Source organism: Spermophilus citellus (assembly GCF_964194105.1).
Source record: "Spermophilus citellus genome assembly, chromosome: 6".
Classification (NCBI taxonomy): Eukaryota; Metazoa; Chordata; class Mammalia; order Rodentia; family Sciuridae; genus Spermophilus; species Spermophilus citellus.
This window is the reverse complement of record NC_138187.1, coordinates 36,544,525-36,562,135: the sequence shown is the minus strand read 5'-3', so window position 1 is coordinate 36,562,135 and position 17,611 is coordinate 36,544,525. Positions and strand designations below refer to the sequence as shown.

General features: G+C 48.0%; 1 protein-coding gene across 1 annotated transcript in view; it reads left to right on the top strand.

Moving 5' to 3' along the window:
- Positions 1 to 12,107: 12,107 nt before the first annotated feature.
- MMD2 (monocyte to macrophage differentiation associated 2) overlaps positions 12,108 to 17,611 on the top strand; it is a gene marked incomplete at both ends in the record, with an annotated part of 43,301 nt that continues 37,797 nt past the window's right edge. Inside the window, one exon of the mRNA XM_081297752.1 lies at positions 12,108 to 12,154. Within this exon, the coding sequence (XP_081153878.1) occupies positions 12,108 to 12,154 (47 nt within the window). The remainder of the gene's footprint in view (positions 12,155 to 17,611) is intronic.

Here is a 17,611-nt window from a genome sequence, read left to right as displayed (position 1 = left end):
TTCATGCCTGTAATTCCAGCGGCTTGGGAGGCTGGGGCAGGAGGATTGTGAGTTCAAAGCCAGCCTCAGCAACAGCGAGGTGCTAAGTAACTCAGTGAGACCGTGTCTCTAAATAAAATACAAAATAGGGCTGGGGATGTGACTCAGTGGTTGAGTGCCCCTGAGTTCAATCCCTGGTACCCAAATCAAAAAACATATTTATATTTTCTTCCAATCTGTGGTTTGTCTTTTTATTTTCTTTGTGGAATGTTTTGAAGAACAGGCTTTAATTTTAATATAGTCCAACTCATCTATTTCTTTCTTTCCTTTTTTTTTATACTGAGGATTGGACCCAGGGGTCCTTAACCACTGAGCCATATCCCCAGCCCTTTTAATTTTTTTTATCTTGAGACAGGGTCTTGTTAAGCTTCAGAGGCTGGCCTTTAACTTGTGATCTTCCTACTTCAGCCTCTGAGTTGCTGGAAATACAAGTGTGTATTATCATGCCTGATTCTTTCTTTACTCAAAACAATTTTATTTATTTATTTATTTGGCCAGGGTCTCTCATATGCTAGGCAAATGCTGTACTACTGAGCTCTAGCCCCAGTTCCTCTTTTTAAATTTAATTATCTGTATGTTTTATGTCCTGAGAAATATTTGCATAAATCAAGGCTATGGAGATTTTCATTTAAAAATTTTATCATTTTAGGTCTCATATTGAGATAGTGAGATCATTTCTATGTATGATATATAATGTAGAAGGTTTTCTTTTTTATTCAGATGTCCAATTTTTCCAGCATAATCCGTTGAAGAGACCATCCTTTCTCCATTAAAGTACCTTGACATCTTTGTAAAAAACTTGAGGGTCTATTTCTAAGCAGGGAACCATGGCCCAGGCCTGGAATCCCAGCAGCTCGGCAGGCTGAGGCAGGAGGATCATAAGTTGGATCCATCCCCAGCCTCCACAACTTGGCAAGACTGGGTCTCAGAATCAAAAATAAAAGGGGCTGAGGATGTAGTTCAGAGATCGAGCACCCCTGTGTTCAATCCCCAGTACTGCACCAAAAAAAAAAGTTTCTTTGGAACTCTCTGTATGATTCCATTCTTCCAGGTATTTACTTTTCTCTTGTCCACTCTGTTCCCATCATGTAGTTTTATAGTGAATATTGAAGTCACGTATATATTACTCCAACATTTTTCTTCTCCGGCACAGTTACATTTTCATTTAATTGACAGTCTTAGAACTGGAATACTTCATTTTCAAGATGGACCACCTGAGGTCCAGAGAGGGTATGATTGGAGGTTCTGAAGCTGTCAGAGGCTGGAACTGTCTCTTGCTTTTTCATTCAGGTGCTTTTTGGGTCAGTAAAATGTCAGGTTCAGACGTTCCAATGTTGTAAGATTTGAGAAGAATGCAATGAATACATGTCTAGATAAAATATCAATTTTGGGTGGCTTATATATATGGAACAAAAATGAAAGTTTTCAAACTCCTTACCATATCACCCAGTTTTTTTGTACCAGGAATTGAACCCAGGAATGTATACCTCTGAGCTATATCCCCAGTTCTGAGTTGCCAAAGCTGGTCTTGAACTTGGGATCCTCCTGCCTCAGCCTCCCAAGTAGCAGGCATAACAGATGTGCACCATCACGCCCAACTCATATCACCCAGTTTTTGTGAATATTTTGCAAATAGCATTTTTAATTCTAATTTGTTATATATGACAGCAGAATGCATTATAATTCATATTACACATATAGAGCACAAGTTTTCATATCTCTGGTTGTACACAAAGTACAGTCACACCATTTATGTCTTCATACGTGTACTTAGGGTGGTGATGTCCATCTCATTCCACCGTCTTTTATACCCCCATGCTCCCTCCATTCCCCTCCCATCCTTTGCCCTATCTAGAATTTGTCTATTCCTCCCATGCTCCCCTCCCCCCATCCCATTATGAATCAGCATACTTATGTCAGAGAAACCATTCGGCATTTGGGGATTGGCTAACTTCACTTAGCATTATCTTCTCCAACTCCATCTTAGAACTGCAAATGCCATGATTTTATTATCTTTTAATGCTATATTCCATTGTGTATATATACCACATTTTCTTTATCCATTCATCTACTGAAGGGCATCTAGGTTGGCTCCACAGTTTAGCTATTGTGAATTGTGCTGTATAAACATAGATGTGGCTGTGCAAATAGCATTTTTCACTTAGTGCCCAGGTTAATTTTGAAATCAGAAGTGGGTGGACAATACCTAACACAGGGAAGCCACCACATTTCCTAGCAAGATGTTTGGTGATCTTTACCTGACAATTTAGGCTATTATTATTGATCCACTTGCCTGGCTTTCTGCCTGCTCTGATTGTTCCCAGACCTTCTGGGATTTGAATTTGACTGCATCCCCTAAAAAAAATAAAATAAAATTCTGACCTGGTACACTCTTGGGAAACCAGGCGGGTTTCATTTGACTGGTGCATGTGGGTATCTTGAAAATGCAGTCTCTATTCCTAAATGTTCTGGACACTGAGTCCTTGGTGTACATTTCCCAGATAAGAGTTGTCTAGCAGACAAAGACCACAGGGCACAAGATCTGTCCCATTCCTCCTTTCCAAGTGTGCTTCCTGCTCTCATCCCAGCTGCTTCCAAAGCTCAGGACTTGGAGCTGTGGGCTAAGAAAGATAAGTGTCTTATTCCAAGGGGACGGGAGTCGTGGGAAGGAGAAGGGAGAGGAGACTTAGGAAGAGACGGGTAGCTAAGTGCATTAAGGTCCCCCAAGGAAAGTAGACTGTTTATCTACTAGACCCAGACACAAAGCACTTCAGATACACACACACACACACACACACACACACACACACACACAGAGAGAGAGAGAGAGAGAGAGAGAGAGAGAGAGAGAGAGAGAGTTTGCAGACCCCCACAGAGCCTAGCCCACAATATGAAGACAGTTATGAGTGGCCGGTCCCCAGGTTACCCACAATTGCTATCCTACTTGCTACAAATCCCATAAACCTCTCCTTGTGGAGTTTCAGAGTTTGCTAGAATAGCTTATAGAACCCAGGAACAGAAACAGTTTGCTTTATTATTATTATTATTATTACTATTATTATTTTACAAAGGACACAAATGAACAGGTAGGTGAAGAAAGGTGCAAGGGGTTAGGTACGGAGGAAGGGGTATGGAGCTTCCTATGCCTTTTTGGATGTACGCTGATGTCCTCACCAGCCTCAAAGCTCCGTGAATCCTTTGGCTTTGGGTTTTTAATGGAGGTTCTGGTAGGTGGTAGGATCAATTAAATCACTGGCCATTGGAGATTAAGCTGTCTCCAATCCATTCTGTCTCTGCCCCTTCAGGAGGGTTGCTGAAGGCCCAGCCCTCTACTCACCCATTGGTCCCCTGGCAGCTAGCCCCCATCCTTCTAGGCTCTCCAAACGTCACCTCATTCACACAAACTAGGGGTGGTTGAAAGGCTTGTGATAAGTAATAAACACCTCCCTTCCCCTTTATCACTCCAGAAAATGATAAGAGAGTATTTCTTTATTTTGGGTGGGGGATGGATACCAGGATTGAATCCAGGGGCACGTCACCCCTGAGCCACATCCCAAGCTCTTTTTTATTTTTTTCATTCCGAGACAGGGCCTTGCTAAGTTGCTGAGGCTGGCTTTGAACTTGTGATCTTCCTGCCTCAGTCTCCTGGGCTGCTGGAATTATAGGCGTGGGCCACTGTGTCCAACTGAATGTATTTCTTATTAGACCACAATGTCCTAGGGCCCAAATCAGAGGCAATTTTAGACTCCACCCAGCTCCTCTTTAGGCTGGGGGTGTAGTTCAGTGGAAGAGGGGTTTTTAGCAACTACAAGCCCCTGGGTTTGATGCCCAGCAACAGAGAGAAAGAGAGCATGACACTGTGCAAAGTCAAGGCCAGAGAAGTTACACCTGACAGCAATCTCCTGTTCAGCTACCTGGGGCAAATGTTCACTGTGAATCTAGCTCTGTCTGGGACCATCCTCCAGCTGAGCAAGAGAACAGATATGACAACAGAGGACTGAAAAATACCAAGTAGCCCTGACCCCAGGAACTGGATGACACAGCCCTGCCTTGGTGTGCTCCTATTGCATATAAACAGTCTCAGTTCACCAATGTCACACAAGGTCACTCTGCGACCAGGACAAAGAGAGACAAAAACCAAAATCAGACTGAAAACTGGTCCAAGTCACAGACAACAAAATAGGTCACTGTGCAAAGTTCAATGACCAGATAGCCCTCTCGTGGCTAATGAGTGACTGTCATTTCCAATCATAGCTTTACCCTCACTCTAAGAGCCATCAAGAGACTCAGTCAAAAATTACAGTGCAGGGGCTGGGATTGTGGCTCAGCGGTAGAGCGCTTGCTTAGCGCATGCGAGGCCCTGGGTTCGATCCTCAGCACCACATAAAAATGAATAAATGAAACAAGGGTGTTGTGTCCAATTGCAGCTAAAAAATGAATATTAATTTAAAAAAAATGTCACTGCAGCCAGGTGCGGTGGCGCCTGCCTGTAATCCCAACAACTTTGGAGGCTGAGGCAGGAGTATTGCAAGTTCAAAGCCAGCTTCAGCCACTAAGTGAGGCCCTAAGCAACCTAGTGGGTCCTTGTCTCAAAACAAAAACTAAAAAGGGCTGAGGACATGGCTCAGTGGTGAAGCACCCCTGGGTTCAATCCCTGATAATTCCCCCCCCAAAATCCAATCAAAACTAAAGCCCCAACTCCTGAACCCTGCCAGGAAGCACCAAGTCCAAACCCTGAAATAAGTCTTTCTCATCCTCCTCTGGAGATCCCCACAGGCCCACCTTGCTGGGACATTAGGTACACATGTGCACTCGGTGGCCTTTGGTGATGGGAACCGACAGGATGGCATTGGAGGGGGAGTCAATGAGAAGTCAGATGGCTTCTCAGGGGAGAGCTTGGAGCTGGGTCTCAGAATGAACAGAAGTCTGCCAGATGCCAAGTAGGAAGGAAGCTCCGGGCAGTGGGAACAGCCTGTCCTCGGAGTGGGAGGGAGCCGGCACGTTTGGGGAGTGCCAGGCATTTGTTCGGAGTGGGTGGTGGGCAGGGGCATGTTTTATCCTGACTATATCCCAGGCAGGGGAATAAGTGACACAGAGGTTCAGGGACCTGCCCTGAGGCCCACCCTTTGAAGGACCCTGAAGCCCTGTAGGGAGCAGAAGGTCTTGAGCTCACAGCACGAACCCCAACACAGCTGCCTGGGCCCTGGGTGGGGGTCTTGGGGGTCTCCAGTGGGTCTTCCCTCCACTCTAGCACCCTGGTCTGCCTCAGAGTCTGCAGTATCCCCTGCAGACTAAATCTTTGCAAGGCCCCAAAGAAATAATTGGTCAGCGGTATCCTCTTGAGATAGGCCTCAGGGCTCCCTGGGGGGTCCTGCCCTCAGCTCTAGGGCAGGGTGGCACAGTGGTTGAGCATTTGGTTTCTGGACCCAAACTGCCTGGGCTTAACCCTGACTCCTCTGACGCGCTGGTTGACTTTGGGTAGATGATTTAACCTCCTTTCTACCTCAGTTTCTTGCTTTGGGAAATAGGATCTTCCTAAGGACCCTGTGAAGATGAAATGAGTGAATGAAGCACAAACCTTACACACCTTACACACCTTAGCAGGTGCTCAGGTCATGTCAGCTCACGTCCCTGAACATCTCTGAAATCAGGATGTGTTGCAACATCAATGGCTTTTTAATCATCCATAATAGCCAAGCACTGGAAGTGGCTCAGGTGTCCATAAGGGACAGTAGTAAATGGGTACACCCTCGCCTGCAGAATGACTCAGTGGTGCGAAGGAATGGTAGTCCCCGACACCCACAGCATGGACGGAGTGTGAAGGTGGCATGCTGCATGGTCTGTGTGATTCCATTCCTCATGTTGACAAGCCACTTTGAAATGTACTTGAAAAGGATGAATTGAGCCAGGCATGGTGGTGCATACCTGCAATCCCAGCGACTCAGGAGGCTGAGGCAGGAGGATGGCAAGTTGGAGGCCAGCCTCGGTAAATTAGCAAGGCCCTGTTTCAATTTTAAAAAACAATAAATAGTGGTGTGGTTTAGTGGTTAAGCCCTCCTGGGTTCAATCCCCAGGACCCCCCCCAAAAAAAAAGGATGGATGGGGTGGATTGAGGGATACTTACATGATAGAACATATATATGGTAGATATTAGGAGGTGGCTATATGTGTGTTCACTGTACAATTCTTTTTAACATCTCTGAGTGCTTGAATAAGTTAATAATAAAATGTCAGTTAGGGCTGGGGTTGTGGCTCAGCGATAGAGCACTTGCCTCGCATGTGTGAGACCCTGGGTTTGATCCTCAGCACCACATAAAAACAAATAAGTGAAATAAAGGTATTGTGTCCCACTACAAGTAAAAAATAAATATTAAAAAAAATGTCAGTTAATGGGCTGGGGATGTGGCTCAAGCGGTAGTGCGCTCGCCTGGCATGCGTGCGGCCCGGGTTCGATCCTCAGCACCACATACCAACAAAGATGTTGTGTCCGCCGAGAACTAAAAAATAAATATTAAAAAATTCTCTCTCTCTCTCTCTCTCTCTCCTCTCTCACTCTCTCTTTAAAAAAAAATATCAGTTAAATGAATGTCCAGGGCCTTGTCTTTTTCGGTGTCACCTAAGAGAAACTTGCATCTTAGAGCTGATGGTGTCTTAGATGTGATGAAATGTGGTATGATTGTTAAGAAGCTGGTCTGGGCATGCGGCTTCAGTAGAGCACTTGCCTAGCATATGCAAGGACTCAGGGTTGGATCCTCAGCATTGAAAACAAACAAACAAACAAACAAAAAACTCCCAGAATCTCTGTTCCCTGTCCCCTCAGCTCAGCTTGGAGCCCTCTGCTCCTGCCCCAAATGGCAGTACCATCCTCTCTGAGGATCACAGCACCATCCTCCCTTGCTCAGAATTGTGGCTTCCCCAGTTAGGGTGGAGACTGGACCCCTAACTTAGATTTCAGGAAGGACCCCATCATACCAGGCTGCGCATGGCACTGAGCCCTGGCAGGTGGAACACATTTCCCCACCAGGCCACCTCTCCCCACCTGGCCATCTCTTCTGCCCCTGGCCATCTTCCAAGACTCAGTTGAGAAGCTTTGCCTGCCCTTCCCCCTCCCTAACCACGAGCCCCCCCTTGAAGATTTCTTGAAGGAACTCCAGCCAGGCTCCTCTGAGCCATTTTCTCAGCTCCACCTCAGCCTTGGCCTATAAAGCCTGGAACAAACATTCACATAGTTTCTAACAGGTCAAGGCTGCCTCCCTACAGCCTTGCTCCCCTTCACATTCCTGCCTGAGAAAGCTCAAGGCCTCCAAAAGAGTTCAGTTTGTTCCAGGCCCCTCTGTACCGGGCTCTGTGGGAGGTAGGAGCTCAATCCTGATAAGCCAGGCAGTAACTCAGAGGGGTTCCACGTGGGCCAAAGCCCCTGCTTGCTGCTTGTAACTTCTAACTTCCCTGAACCCTACCCGTCCCTTTCTGGTTCCTTCTTTTTTTTTAAAAAAAATGCCAGTCACTTCTGTACAAATGGAAGCTCTGTCCATGTTGGACTTTCCCCTGTTGCAATAGTGACTACTGATTAAAATCTGTCCTTGCCACTTAACAATGTGTCCAGCTTGGTTTATCTTCGACCCCGGCCCCAAATACCTTGCCTGGCCCTTGGCTGTTGTTTGCAGGCTCTATCTTCTGGAAGATAGAGCCTGTGAGCCCCAAGGTGAAGACCAGTGCCCAGTCCAAGGCCTCACCCAGGCAGGGAGGCTGAGACCCCGGAAGAGTAATTCTGAAAGCAAGCAGGGTGACTGGAGGGAGGTCATCTCGGCTTTAAGACATCTTGGCTTTAAGTCCTGTCTGTCACCAGCCACGGCTCCCAGCCTCAGTATGCCCGTGGGTCAAAGGGGAATCATTGTCTAGTTGTTGAAATGATGCATGAGCTCATGTCTGTAAAGAATCAGGAACGTGGCAGTGACTCAAATTCATTGACAACAAACGAACAAACGGTTTGCAATTGTTCCTTGTCCTCTAAGCTCAGGTGACTAAAGACTGTGACTTCTGTGTCCCTCCTTGATTTCAGGCACTGCATGGGTACATCATAGGTGCCCGATTAGTACCTACTGGCCTCGTGGGAATAGGCTGGGGACATGGGCAGGGCCTCCAGGGAAGGGCTGGGAAGCTGAGGTGGTGGGAGGGCTTTATTTGACTTTCTGCTTCCTGTTCCATCCCCCTAGGTCCCCGAACACAGTGTGGAAGCAGCTTCAGGGGGAGACAGACCCAGGTGGGGATTCTAGTTCACCTGGACAGTTTACTGTGCAACTTAAGGCACCAGAGCCCTAGTTTCCTGAGCTACCAAATCAGATATGGGAACACCTACCATGTAGCCTGAACAGAGAGGGTTTGAGGGGAAATAGTTATATATATATATATATATATATATATATATATATATATATATATATATAGTGTGTGTGTGTGTGTGTGTGTGTGTGTGTGTGTGTGTTGGTAGGCACTACACCCAGGGCCTTGTGCATGCTCAGCAAACGCTCTACAGCTGAGCTGTATCCCCAGACCAACAATGAGCTTTGAGTTAACAATGCTTTTGCCTTTGTGTTTGTTTTTGGTACTAGGAATTGAACCCACATCACTGAGCCACATCCCCAGCCCTTTTTATCTTTATTATTTTGAGATAGGGTCTCCCTAAGTTGCTGAGGTTGGCCTTGAACTTGGGATCCTCCTCCCTCAGTCTCCCGAATCCCTGGGATTACAGGCCAGCATCACTGTACCCAGCTTGAGTAACAATGTTGTGTCCTGCTGTCCTTTGCCTCTCCAGTATCCTGGCAGGGTGAGTACTGTCAACATTTTATTACAAGTGGAGAAACTGAGACTCAAGTGTCAGGTACTTGGTCTTGGACACAAAGGTACGTGGTGGAGCCAAGCCTTGAACCCAGGTAAGGCCACCTGCGGAGATTTTGGCCATGGTCCAACATGGCCCAGCTGGTACCTCCTGGAGGAGCAGGGAGGGGTTGTCTGGGCCAGGCAAGGCTGAGGGGGATGATCTATTTGGCTCGTTCCCAGGAGTGGAAAGGAGAGGCTTCAGGGTCAAGTCTGAGACCTCAGAGCTGGCAGAAGATGTCTTGGGTCAAAGGGAAATAAAATCATCAGGAATGGCCTCCAGGTAGCTGGTGGGTGAGTGGACTTATTGGGTGATAGGCCGTGGCCTTGAGGCCTGTCCTCCAGCAACCTCCATCTGTCTCCTCCCTCAGACATAGTCCAACCCAGACTCTGGTGCAGAAGTCAGGCCCTCTGTTGCCATAACAACTGGATCCTGGCAGTAAAAATAGTAACTTATTTTTTATTCAACTTCTTTAGCTCATGGAGAAGAAAATCCATTTCTAGGCTTGTATTTCATTTCAGGGGTCTCCTCTGGGCCCTGTGGGGCTCACTGCCAGCCTGCTTGCAGGTGGATGTTAGCTGGGGACCAGGAGGAGACTGTGAGAATCAGGGCGGTCCTGTCTCAGCCTGCTGGGAGCCATAGCTACCAGTGACCATCTGGAGCCTGGCCTGGCCTCCCCAGCAAGACAGGGGACCATGGAGGAATCATTGTGGGCCTTCCACCTTTGCAAAGCCAGCATAGACCTTTCTGGGAGCTGAGGTTGAGGGATGGGGCTAAGGTGTATTTGGTACCTGGGGACAGGTGACAAGAGTGCAATGAATGAGGCCTAGTCCTGCAGGATTGGGCTGGGGAGCAGAGAAATGCAGGACTTGCATTTCAACTCCCGGAGCCCTGAGAAATCACTCGTTTCTGGGCAATGAGCTCAGAGTCCAGAGAATGGGGCCCCTGCGAAGTCCCTGTCCCCATGGATCACATGCTCTTGGAAAGGTCTCTGGCCCCCTAGACCTGTTTTTTCCTCTTCCATAGGAGGGGAGGGGAGGCACTGACCACTGAGCAATGGTTCATTCATTTTTAACCATAACTTACACTAAGAAATTCTTCTCCATCCCAACTAGGACACACAACCAACCAGAAGTGTCATGGACTTGCCTTCTCCCAACATGTGCAAATATCTTCCAGTTGCTTCTCCTGTCTCATCTGCCTTTGAAATGCTGCTTCTACCCACTAAGTGGATGCCATGATAGTAAGTGCATTGCTAGCCCCTAGAACTTTCTGCATTTTTGCAAAGGATCCTATAAGGTAGCCACTGGCCACACCTAACTTATAAGGCCAAGGAACTGCATTTTTAATTTATTTTGAAGTACTGGGGATTGAACTGGGGGGAGTGCTCTACCACTGGCTACATCCTCAGCACCCCACCTTTTTTGATATATGGTCTCACTAAGTTGCCAAGGCTGGCCTTGAACCTGTGATCCTCCTGCTTCAGCCTCTCAAGTGGCTGAATTATTACTTAATTCTACTTAATGTCAATGCAAATAGTCATATAAGGCTGGTGGCTACTGTATTGGAAGTCTACTTAGTGGAGATGAACAAGTTGAAACCTGGGGAGCCCTCTAGCTTGGGCTTCCCCAACCCTCCTGTCACCATCCCAGGCAGACACCACACTGGTGGGTGTCCTGCCCTTCCTGCTCCTCTGGCCTGCACCAGCCATTCCTTACCCTTTGCTTCAAGCCAACATTGACCTCAAGCTCACTTGGCCAAAACCCAGTTCATGATCTTTCCTCCCACTCCCTATTGCTCCTCCTCTGGTCTCCCCCGTGCAGGCCAAGTGGCACCAAGTCTCACCTAGTAGGGCCAGCCCAAACCTCAGGGGTCATCTCTGACTTCTCTGCCCCCATCTTCTAACCTATCATCAGGGCTGCTGGGTCTTGCCCCCTAAAGATCCCTGGATCCCTTCTCTGTCCTCACTTCTAACACCTCCCCAGGCCCCTCTACCCCCTACCCTGCAATGCTCTCTGAATGCATCCACTTGATAGATGTGTGTGTCCACCCTGGGCCCAGCTTTTGGAATGCAGAGATTAATTTGGTGGAGTCCTTGTGTCTCTTTGTTTCTTTTTCTAGTTCCTTAAGGGGGTTGGGTGCAGGTGGGATTATCCTCCCAGAGTGCAGTAGGATCTCGAACAAAGCATTGATATAAAAAGGAACAGGGAGTTGGAACTCCGGAAGGAGGGGTGGAGATGGAAGGTGTGTGTGTGGGGAGGATAGGCCTTCCCTTCAATTTGGGAACCAGTCCTGTGTCCCCCAGGTGGTGTTGACATTTCTTCCACATGGAAGGCCACCTCACCTCCAGCAGCCCCCAAGGGTGTCAAACCTACCATCAGATGACTGGTCTCCCAGAGCCCATAACCCCCACAAGGGCCCCTCAAGGAGAAAGTTGGATTTTGTAGAAGATCTGGGAGTGGGGCTGAGGGGCAGATCCTGGGAATACTGGAATCCTGCAACCAAAGGCCGATATCCCTGTCTCAGGGTAAAGAAGGTCCCCAGAGTCACACTGTCCTGGGTGAAGAGGGCTCCTGGAGATCGTAGCCATTCCTGGGCGGATCCTATGGTGCTGTCGCGCCTCTCAGGGGTGCAAAGGGGAGGCGCCGGCGGGGGGAATCATGAGCCACAAGTAGACCAGGAGGCCACCCCAGGGCCGAATGGCGGACGTGTGGGCAGTGTCCCCTCTTGTTTCTAGCCCAGCCCCGGCCGGCTGGGTTAGAGTGGCTTCGTCTAGTCCAGGCGGTCTTCTGTTCGCTTGATAAACTACCGGTGGAGGGGTCTCGGAAAAAGGGGCTGGATTAGAGCCCCGGTCCCGTGCCACCCCCAGCTCCCAGCGAGGGCGGGAGAAAGGGGGCCGCCCGGGCCAAGCGATTGGTGGCGCGCGCCTGGAGCCCCCCCGCCCCGCCCCCGCCCCCGCCACCATCTGCTCGGGATTTGGCGGCGGCGGCGGCGGCTCCCGGCGCCTCCTGCTCCGGCTCGGCTCCGGCTTGGGCTCCGGCTCGGGCTCCGGGCACCGACCGGGTCTGCTCGGCCCCCGTGCGCCCCGGGCCCGCGCGCTCCCACCTGCTGCACCCGCGCCCCGAGCCTCCCCCGCGGCCCGCCAAGTTCCCAGTGTCGAAGCCTAGGGCTGGGTGCTGATGGAACCGCCGCAATGTTTGCTCCCAGGCTGCTGGATTTCCAAAAGACGAAATACGCGAGGTGAGCCGGGCGAGGCGCGGGCGCGGGGGCGGCCGCCTCCGGGCTCTGGGGCCGCCGCGCTCCTGTCGCCCGCTGCCTGGAGAATTGGAGTTGATGGATGAACCCCTGGCCCGGCCAGAGGTGGGGCGAAAAAATCAGAAACGGTACAGCATCGACTTCCTAAATGAATGGTATTTGCTATTTTGCGCTCTGGACCCGGGAACAGCTCGGATTCCCGGCTCTTTCTCTCTTAGCTGGGTACCCTTTGGCGAGTCGCTTCTTTTCTCATCTGTCTACATTTGCAAAACGGGGATCATGAGAGTCCCCATCGCTAGGGCCCCCGTGAGGATTAATTGAGATGATCCTTGGAAAGCACTCAGCACTGCGCCTGGGGCCGAGGAATTGCTCGGTCTCTACCCAGCGCTACTGTTAACAATGAAGGGTGCTTGTGAGTCACCTCTGTGCACTTATCCCCCATCTGTCCACCCGCACAGCGAGGTGGAGGAATGGGTAAGTGCTCTTTCCAGAGGGAGGAAACTGAGGCTCAGGACCCAGGAGGAGCTGATTGCATATCCTGGTCTTTTCATGGTGTCAATCTCGGGGTCCCCTCTGAGCCTCGGTTTCTTTCGTAAAATGGTCATGACAGATACTGCCACAGACTGCTGACCGGTAGTCAGACTCCAGCTGTCCGGACTCCCAGATAAGGGGCAAGAGTTACAATGATTAAATTTATCAGTGATTTTTTATTGGGGCCGTGCTTGCCTGAAAGCTGACATAGAAAACCTCTCCTGAAGTCCCTGGCAGTATCCAGCGGTCTTCAGGGACACTGGCTGATCTGGTGGGGCAGCCCCCTGGATCTCTGTGGAGGGAGCACCCTACCTGCCCTGCCTGGTCACCTTTCACCCTTCCTGGGCTTGGATCTGGATCTTCCTGGGCAGGGGGCAGGTGCAAGCCCCAGTCCGTGGTACATTTGAGATAGATTGGCATCATTTTCCACATTCATATCAACGTGGCTCATTACCTCCCTGCGGGTGTCCAGAGCTCCTAGTGCTCATGAAGTCCCTACAAGTTCCAGTCAAACAGCATAACTTGAGCTTAGAGACCCAGGGCCTGTAAAGGGTAGGGCAGGCTGAAGGACAGGACTGAGCCCTTCCCCCTCCATTTCAGTCTCCAGTTCCTCTTGGAGCGGGAATCCCTCTGGGAAAGGCGATGTGCCTGAGTACAACTTGACAGTGATTCCTGGGGATTTTCTCTTGATCAGATGGTGAAGTGCCCACTTCTCTGTAGTGGGTACTTGGACTTCCAAAGGCTTGTTCTCAAGGGTTCTGAGTGTTGGCTTGAGGCAATAGTTGATAGAGAAGGAAGAAGCCCAGGGTCAAGGCCAAAGATGCAAATACTCAGAGAAGGAACTCTGAACCCTGTTCAGTGGGTGCTCACCTGTTGTGTGATCTCAGATAGGTGTTTCAGCCTTTCTGGTCCTTAATTGGTTCATCTGTAAAGACAGGAAGGTTGGTCCAAATAATCTCTAGATTTGACTCCAGTGTTGCAGCCTCTGGAATGGGGTTCTCCAGCTGGGGCAGGAGCTGGATCAGGGGCTCCTTTTATTCTTGGGCTGATGTAGCGTCTACGATGGGTCCCCTGAGGAAATGGATTACATTGATTAGAACTATTTCCATTCCCTTCCTCACTGTGTAGCCCTTAGGAGCCCTTAATAAAGGCTCCTTGATTGAATGAGTTTAATGGTAGAACCCAGTGCTGCCCATTAGAAATATACAAACCACAGATGTAATTTAAAATTTTCTGGTAGCCCTTCAGCTTACTGCTGGCCTAATATTATATCTTATTGTCCTAAGAAGGCAAAAGAAACAGTTGAAACTAATTTTGAGAATATAGTGTAGTTAAGTCTTCATATGCAGAGCATTATGATTTCAACATGTGATCCATATGAACATATAATTCATTAAAATTTTTGCATTTTCACCATGTTTTTAATATCTTATGTGTATTGTATACTTACGGCTCATCTGAACTTGGACTAGCATATTCCAAGTGCCCAAAAACCACGTGTGGCTAATGTCCACCATATTGAATAGCACAGTAATAGCCACTATGGAGAGAATGGCTTTTCTACTTCAAGAAACATACTTATCATAAAGCTACTGGAATGAAGACAGTGTGGTCTTGGTGCAGAGCCAGACAAATTGACCAATGGAGCAGAATAGAGAAGTCTATTCTATGTGCAGTCCACGCTTGTAAAGGCATTTGATCTTTGACAAAGGTGGCATTGCTGATGAACCTAGGCAAGGATGGTGTATTGAATCAATGGTATTGGAGATAATTGATTATCCAGATGGGAGCAATGAAGCTGGATCCCTACCTCACACCATACAGAAAGGGTGTTTCTGGATAGAGTAAAGAGTTAAAAGTAAAATAATAATTAAAATGTAATTAAAAATTTATATTATAACTACTTTGGAAATCAGAAACTGTCTAGTAGAGTTGGCATGTGAACCTCCTAAGACTCAGCGGTCCTCTTCTGCATTTCTCCCCCTGAGCACCAGGGGAAACGGACAGGAATCTTCTCAGTAGCATTGTTCATAGAGAGGCTTGGATACATCCCTAACGTCCATCGCTGACAAAGGATGTGGTATAAATTCACGCACAGGAGAAGAATCCAGTAGTAAAAACAAACTCCAGTTCCAGGCAACTATGTGTCTAGATCTTGCAGACATAACAGAACATAGAAGAATGCAATCAGATACCACTTGAAAACAGGCAAACTTTCTATATTTTTAAGAGCACCTAGGAAAGGTTCTAAAGGGTCAGTCTGTGGTTCCCTGTGGGAAGGGAGAGAAGAGGTCTGCTATGTATGGCTTGGATGTGGTTTGACTCCACCAAAACTCATGCTGAGACTTGATTTCCACTATGGTAGAGCTGGAGATGAGACCACTTTCCTAGTATGCATGGGGTCCTGGGTTCGATCCTTAGTACCATCACCACCAAAAGAAAGAATTTATGATGCACTTGGGTTAGTACCTTTGTTTCCCTGGTGAGTAAGTTCTCCCTCTCAGGGGACTGGATTTGTCATGCAAAGTGTAGGTTGTTCCAGAGGGAGCCTCTCCCTCCTGGTTTGCCTCTTCCTCATGCACCTGCTTGCCCTGGCACTTCCTGCCATGGGCTGAAGCCAACTAGATGCTGATTCTCAGACTTCTCAAACTCTAGGTCCATGAGCCAAAGTGAACCTCCATTCTTTCCAAGTCACCGGGTCTCTAGTGTTTTGTTACAGCAACAGAAAATGGACAAAGATAAGGTTGAGGTTAGGGAGGGCACAGGGCGTGCTTCTGGGTCCTGGAAATTATATATTTATTGACTTGGGAGGAAAACCAAGCTGGATTTTTTTGGAGCCCTATAAGTAGTACACTGTTCACATCCCCTGGGGGAGACTTATTCATGAGGTCTCACCCAGCCTCCCTCAAGGAGCATGCCCACCACACAGCACCGGGCATCTGAGTAGGTACCAGAAAAGTCTGTTGAACAAATACTGTCTGTGTGAGGTTGGACGAGTGAATTGACCTCTGGAGACGTCAGTCCCCTCTGTTGCATATGCCGTGTGACTTTAAATAGGGGTAGTTACTTAAACAACTTATGGTCCTTCTGTAATGGTAGTATGTGCTCCTTGGAAAATAATTTTATATAATTTAAAATAGGTCTGCAATGGTCACCTTTAATTCCTCATCATTAGATTGTTACTATTAATGTTTTGCCATGTTTTTTTCCTAGTCTTTTTTTCTTATACTTTGAAAAAAAAATAGTTGATACTCTATATAACGCATTGTAGCCTAATTTAAAAGTTTTCTTTTTTTTTTTTTTTTTTTTTTTTTTACCAGGGATTGAACCCAGGGACACTTAACCTCTGAGCCACATCCCCAACCCCTTAATTTTTTTTACTTGTAGATTAATACATCTACAAGTAAATTAATTTAATTTAATTTATTCAATATATTTATTTTTTAGTTGTAGGTGGACACAATACCTTTATTTTGTTTATTTATGTTTATGTGGTGCTGAGGATCAAACCCAGTGCCTCACACGTGCTAGGCGAGTGCTCTACCACTGAGCTTCAACCCCAGCCCCTGCATGCCCCACCTTTATAAAAATTTTTTATTTAGAAACAGGGTCTCACTAACTTTGCTTAGGGTTTTTCTAAGTTGCTGAGGCTAGCCTCGAAATTGTGATCCTCCTGCCTCATTCTCCTGAGCTGCTGGAATTACAGGTGTGTGGCCATGATACCAAGCTCTAATTTAAGATTTCTGACCTGCTGTAATCCTATTTTGTCTTTAATAATTATTCACAACCTCAGTTTAATGTGTGCCTACTAGTCCATCTTTATTATTTCCTACTTTTGGACATTTGAGTTGTTTCCTGGATTCCACTTCTGTAAATGATGCCGCCCGAGATGTCTCTGGAGCAGTGTTCAGGAGGACTTGGGTGGAGCATACTTGATCCATTGTCAGTTCCAGGCAGTACTCGCCAAGGCCTGTGGTTCCCAAGCTCACTTTCTGCCCAGTGGACACTAACCAGGTCAAATGGGCCCTAATGTGACCGGCCCCTGCTGTGGAATTTCCACCCTGGGGCTTGCAGTACCTCCCAGGGCCAGAGAGGCAAAGGTCAAGGCAAAGGTCCAGCTGTTTGCATTGAGGGGCTCTTGGGGGAGGGGGACTGGGAGCTCATGCTTCAAGTTTGCCCTGGCTGTATGGCCTTGCTCATCTGTGGGCTGTGAGGAGGGTCCTTAAGGCCCAGAGGGGCCCTGTTTGGCCATGTGTAGACTCAGTTCCTGTCTTACTGCCTAAATGCCCCTTTGAAGCCACTTAAACCTACTCACATTCCAGCTGGGACCTTAGCTTTGGGAAGCCCGTGGGTTCTACCGACAGTTCTTGTAAAGATGATTAAAATAACACACATGAGGGCTGGGGCGATAGCTCAGTTGGTAGAGTGCTTGTCTCCCATGCACAAGGCCCTGGGTTCAATCCCCAGCACCACACACACACACACACAGACAAAAGATAATGTATGTGAGGCACAGCACCTGGTATACAATTGGGTGCTCAAAAGGGCTGGCTGTTTATGTCAGCATTATTATTTTCAGTCTGCCTTTTCCCAGAGAGGCTTTGGGACATTTTGTAAAGCAAGTTCCTATCCTCTCTGCAGCATCGCTGACTCTTTCTTTCTTTTCTTTTCTTTCGTTTTTTTTTTTTTTTTCCTGGTACCAGGGTTGAACCCAGGATCGCTTAACCACTGAGCCACATCCCCAGCCCTTTTTAATATTTTATTTTGAGACAGGGGCTTGCTGAGTTGCTTAGGGTCTCCCTAAGTGGCTGAGGCTGGCTTTGAACTCACGATCCTCCTGCCTCAGCCTCCCGAACTGCTGGGATTATAGGTGGGCACCATCACACCTGGCTCCATTGGTTTTCTGTGTGT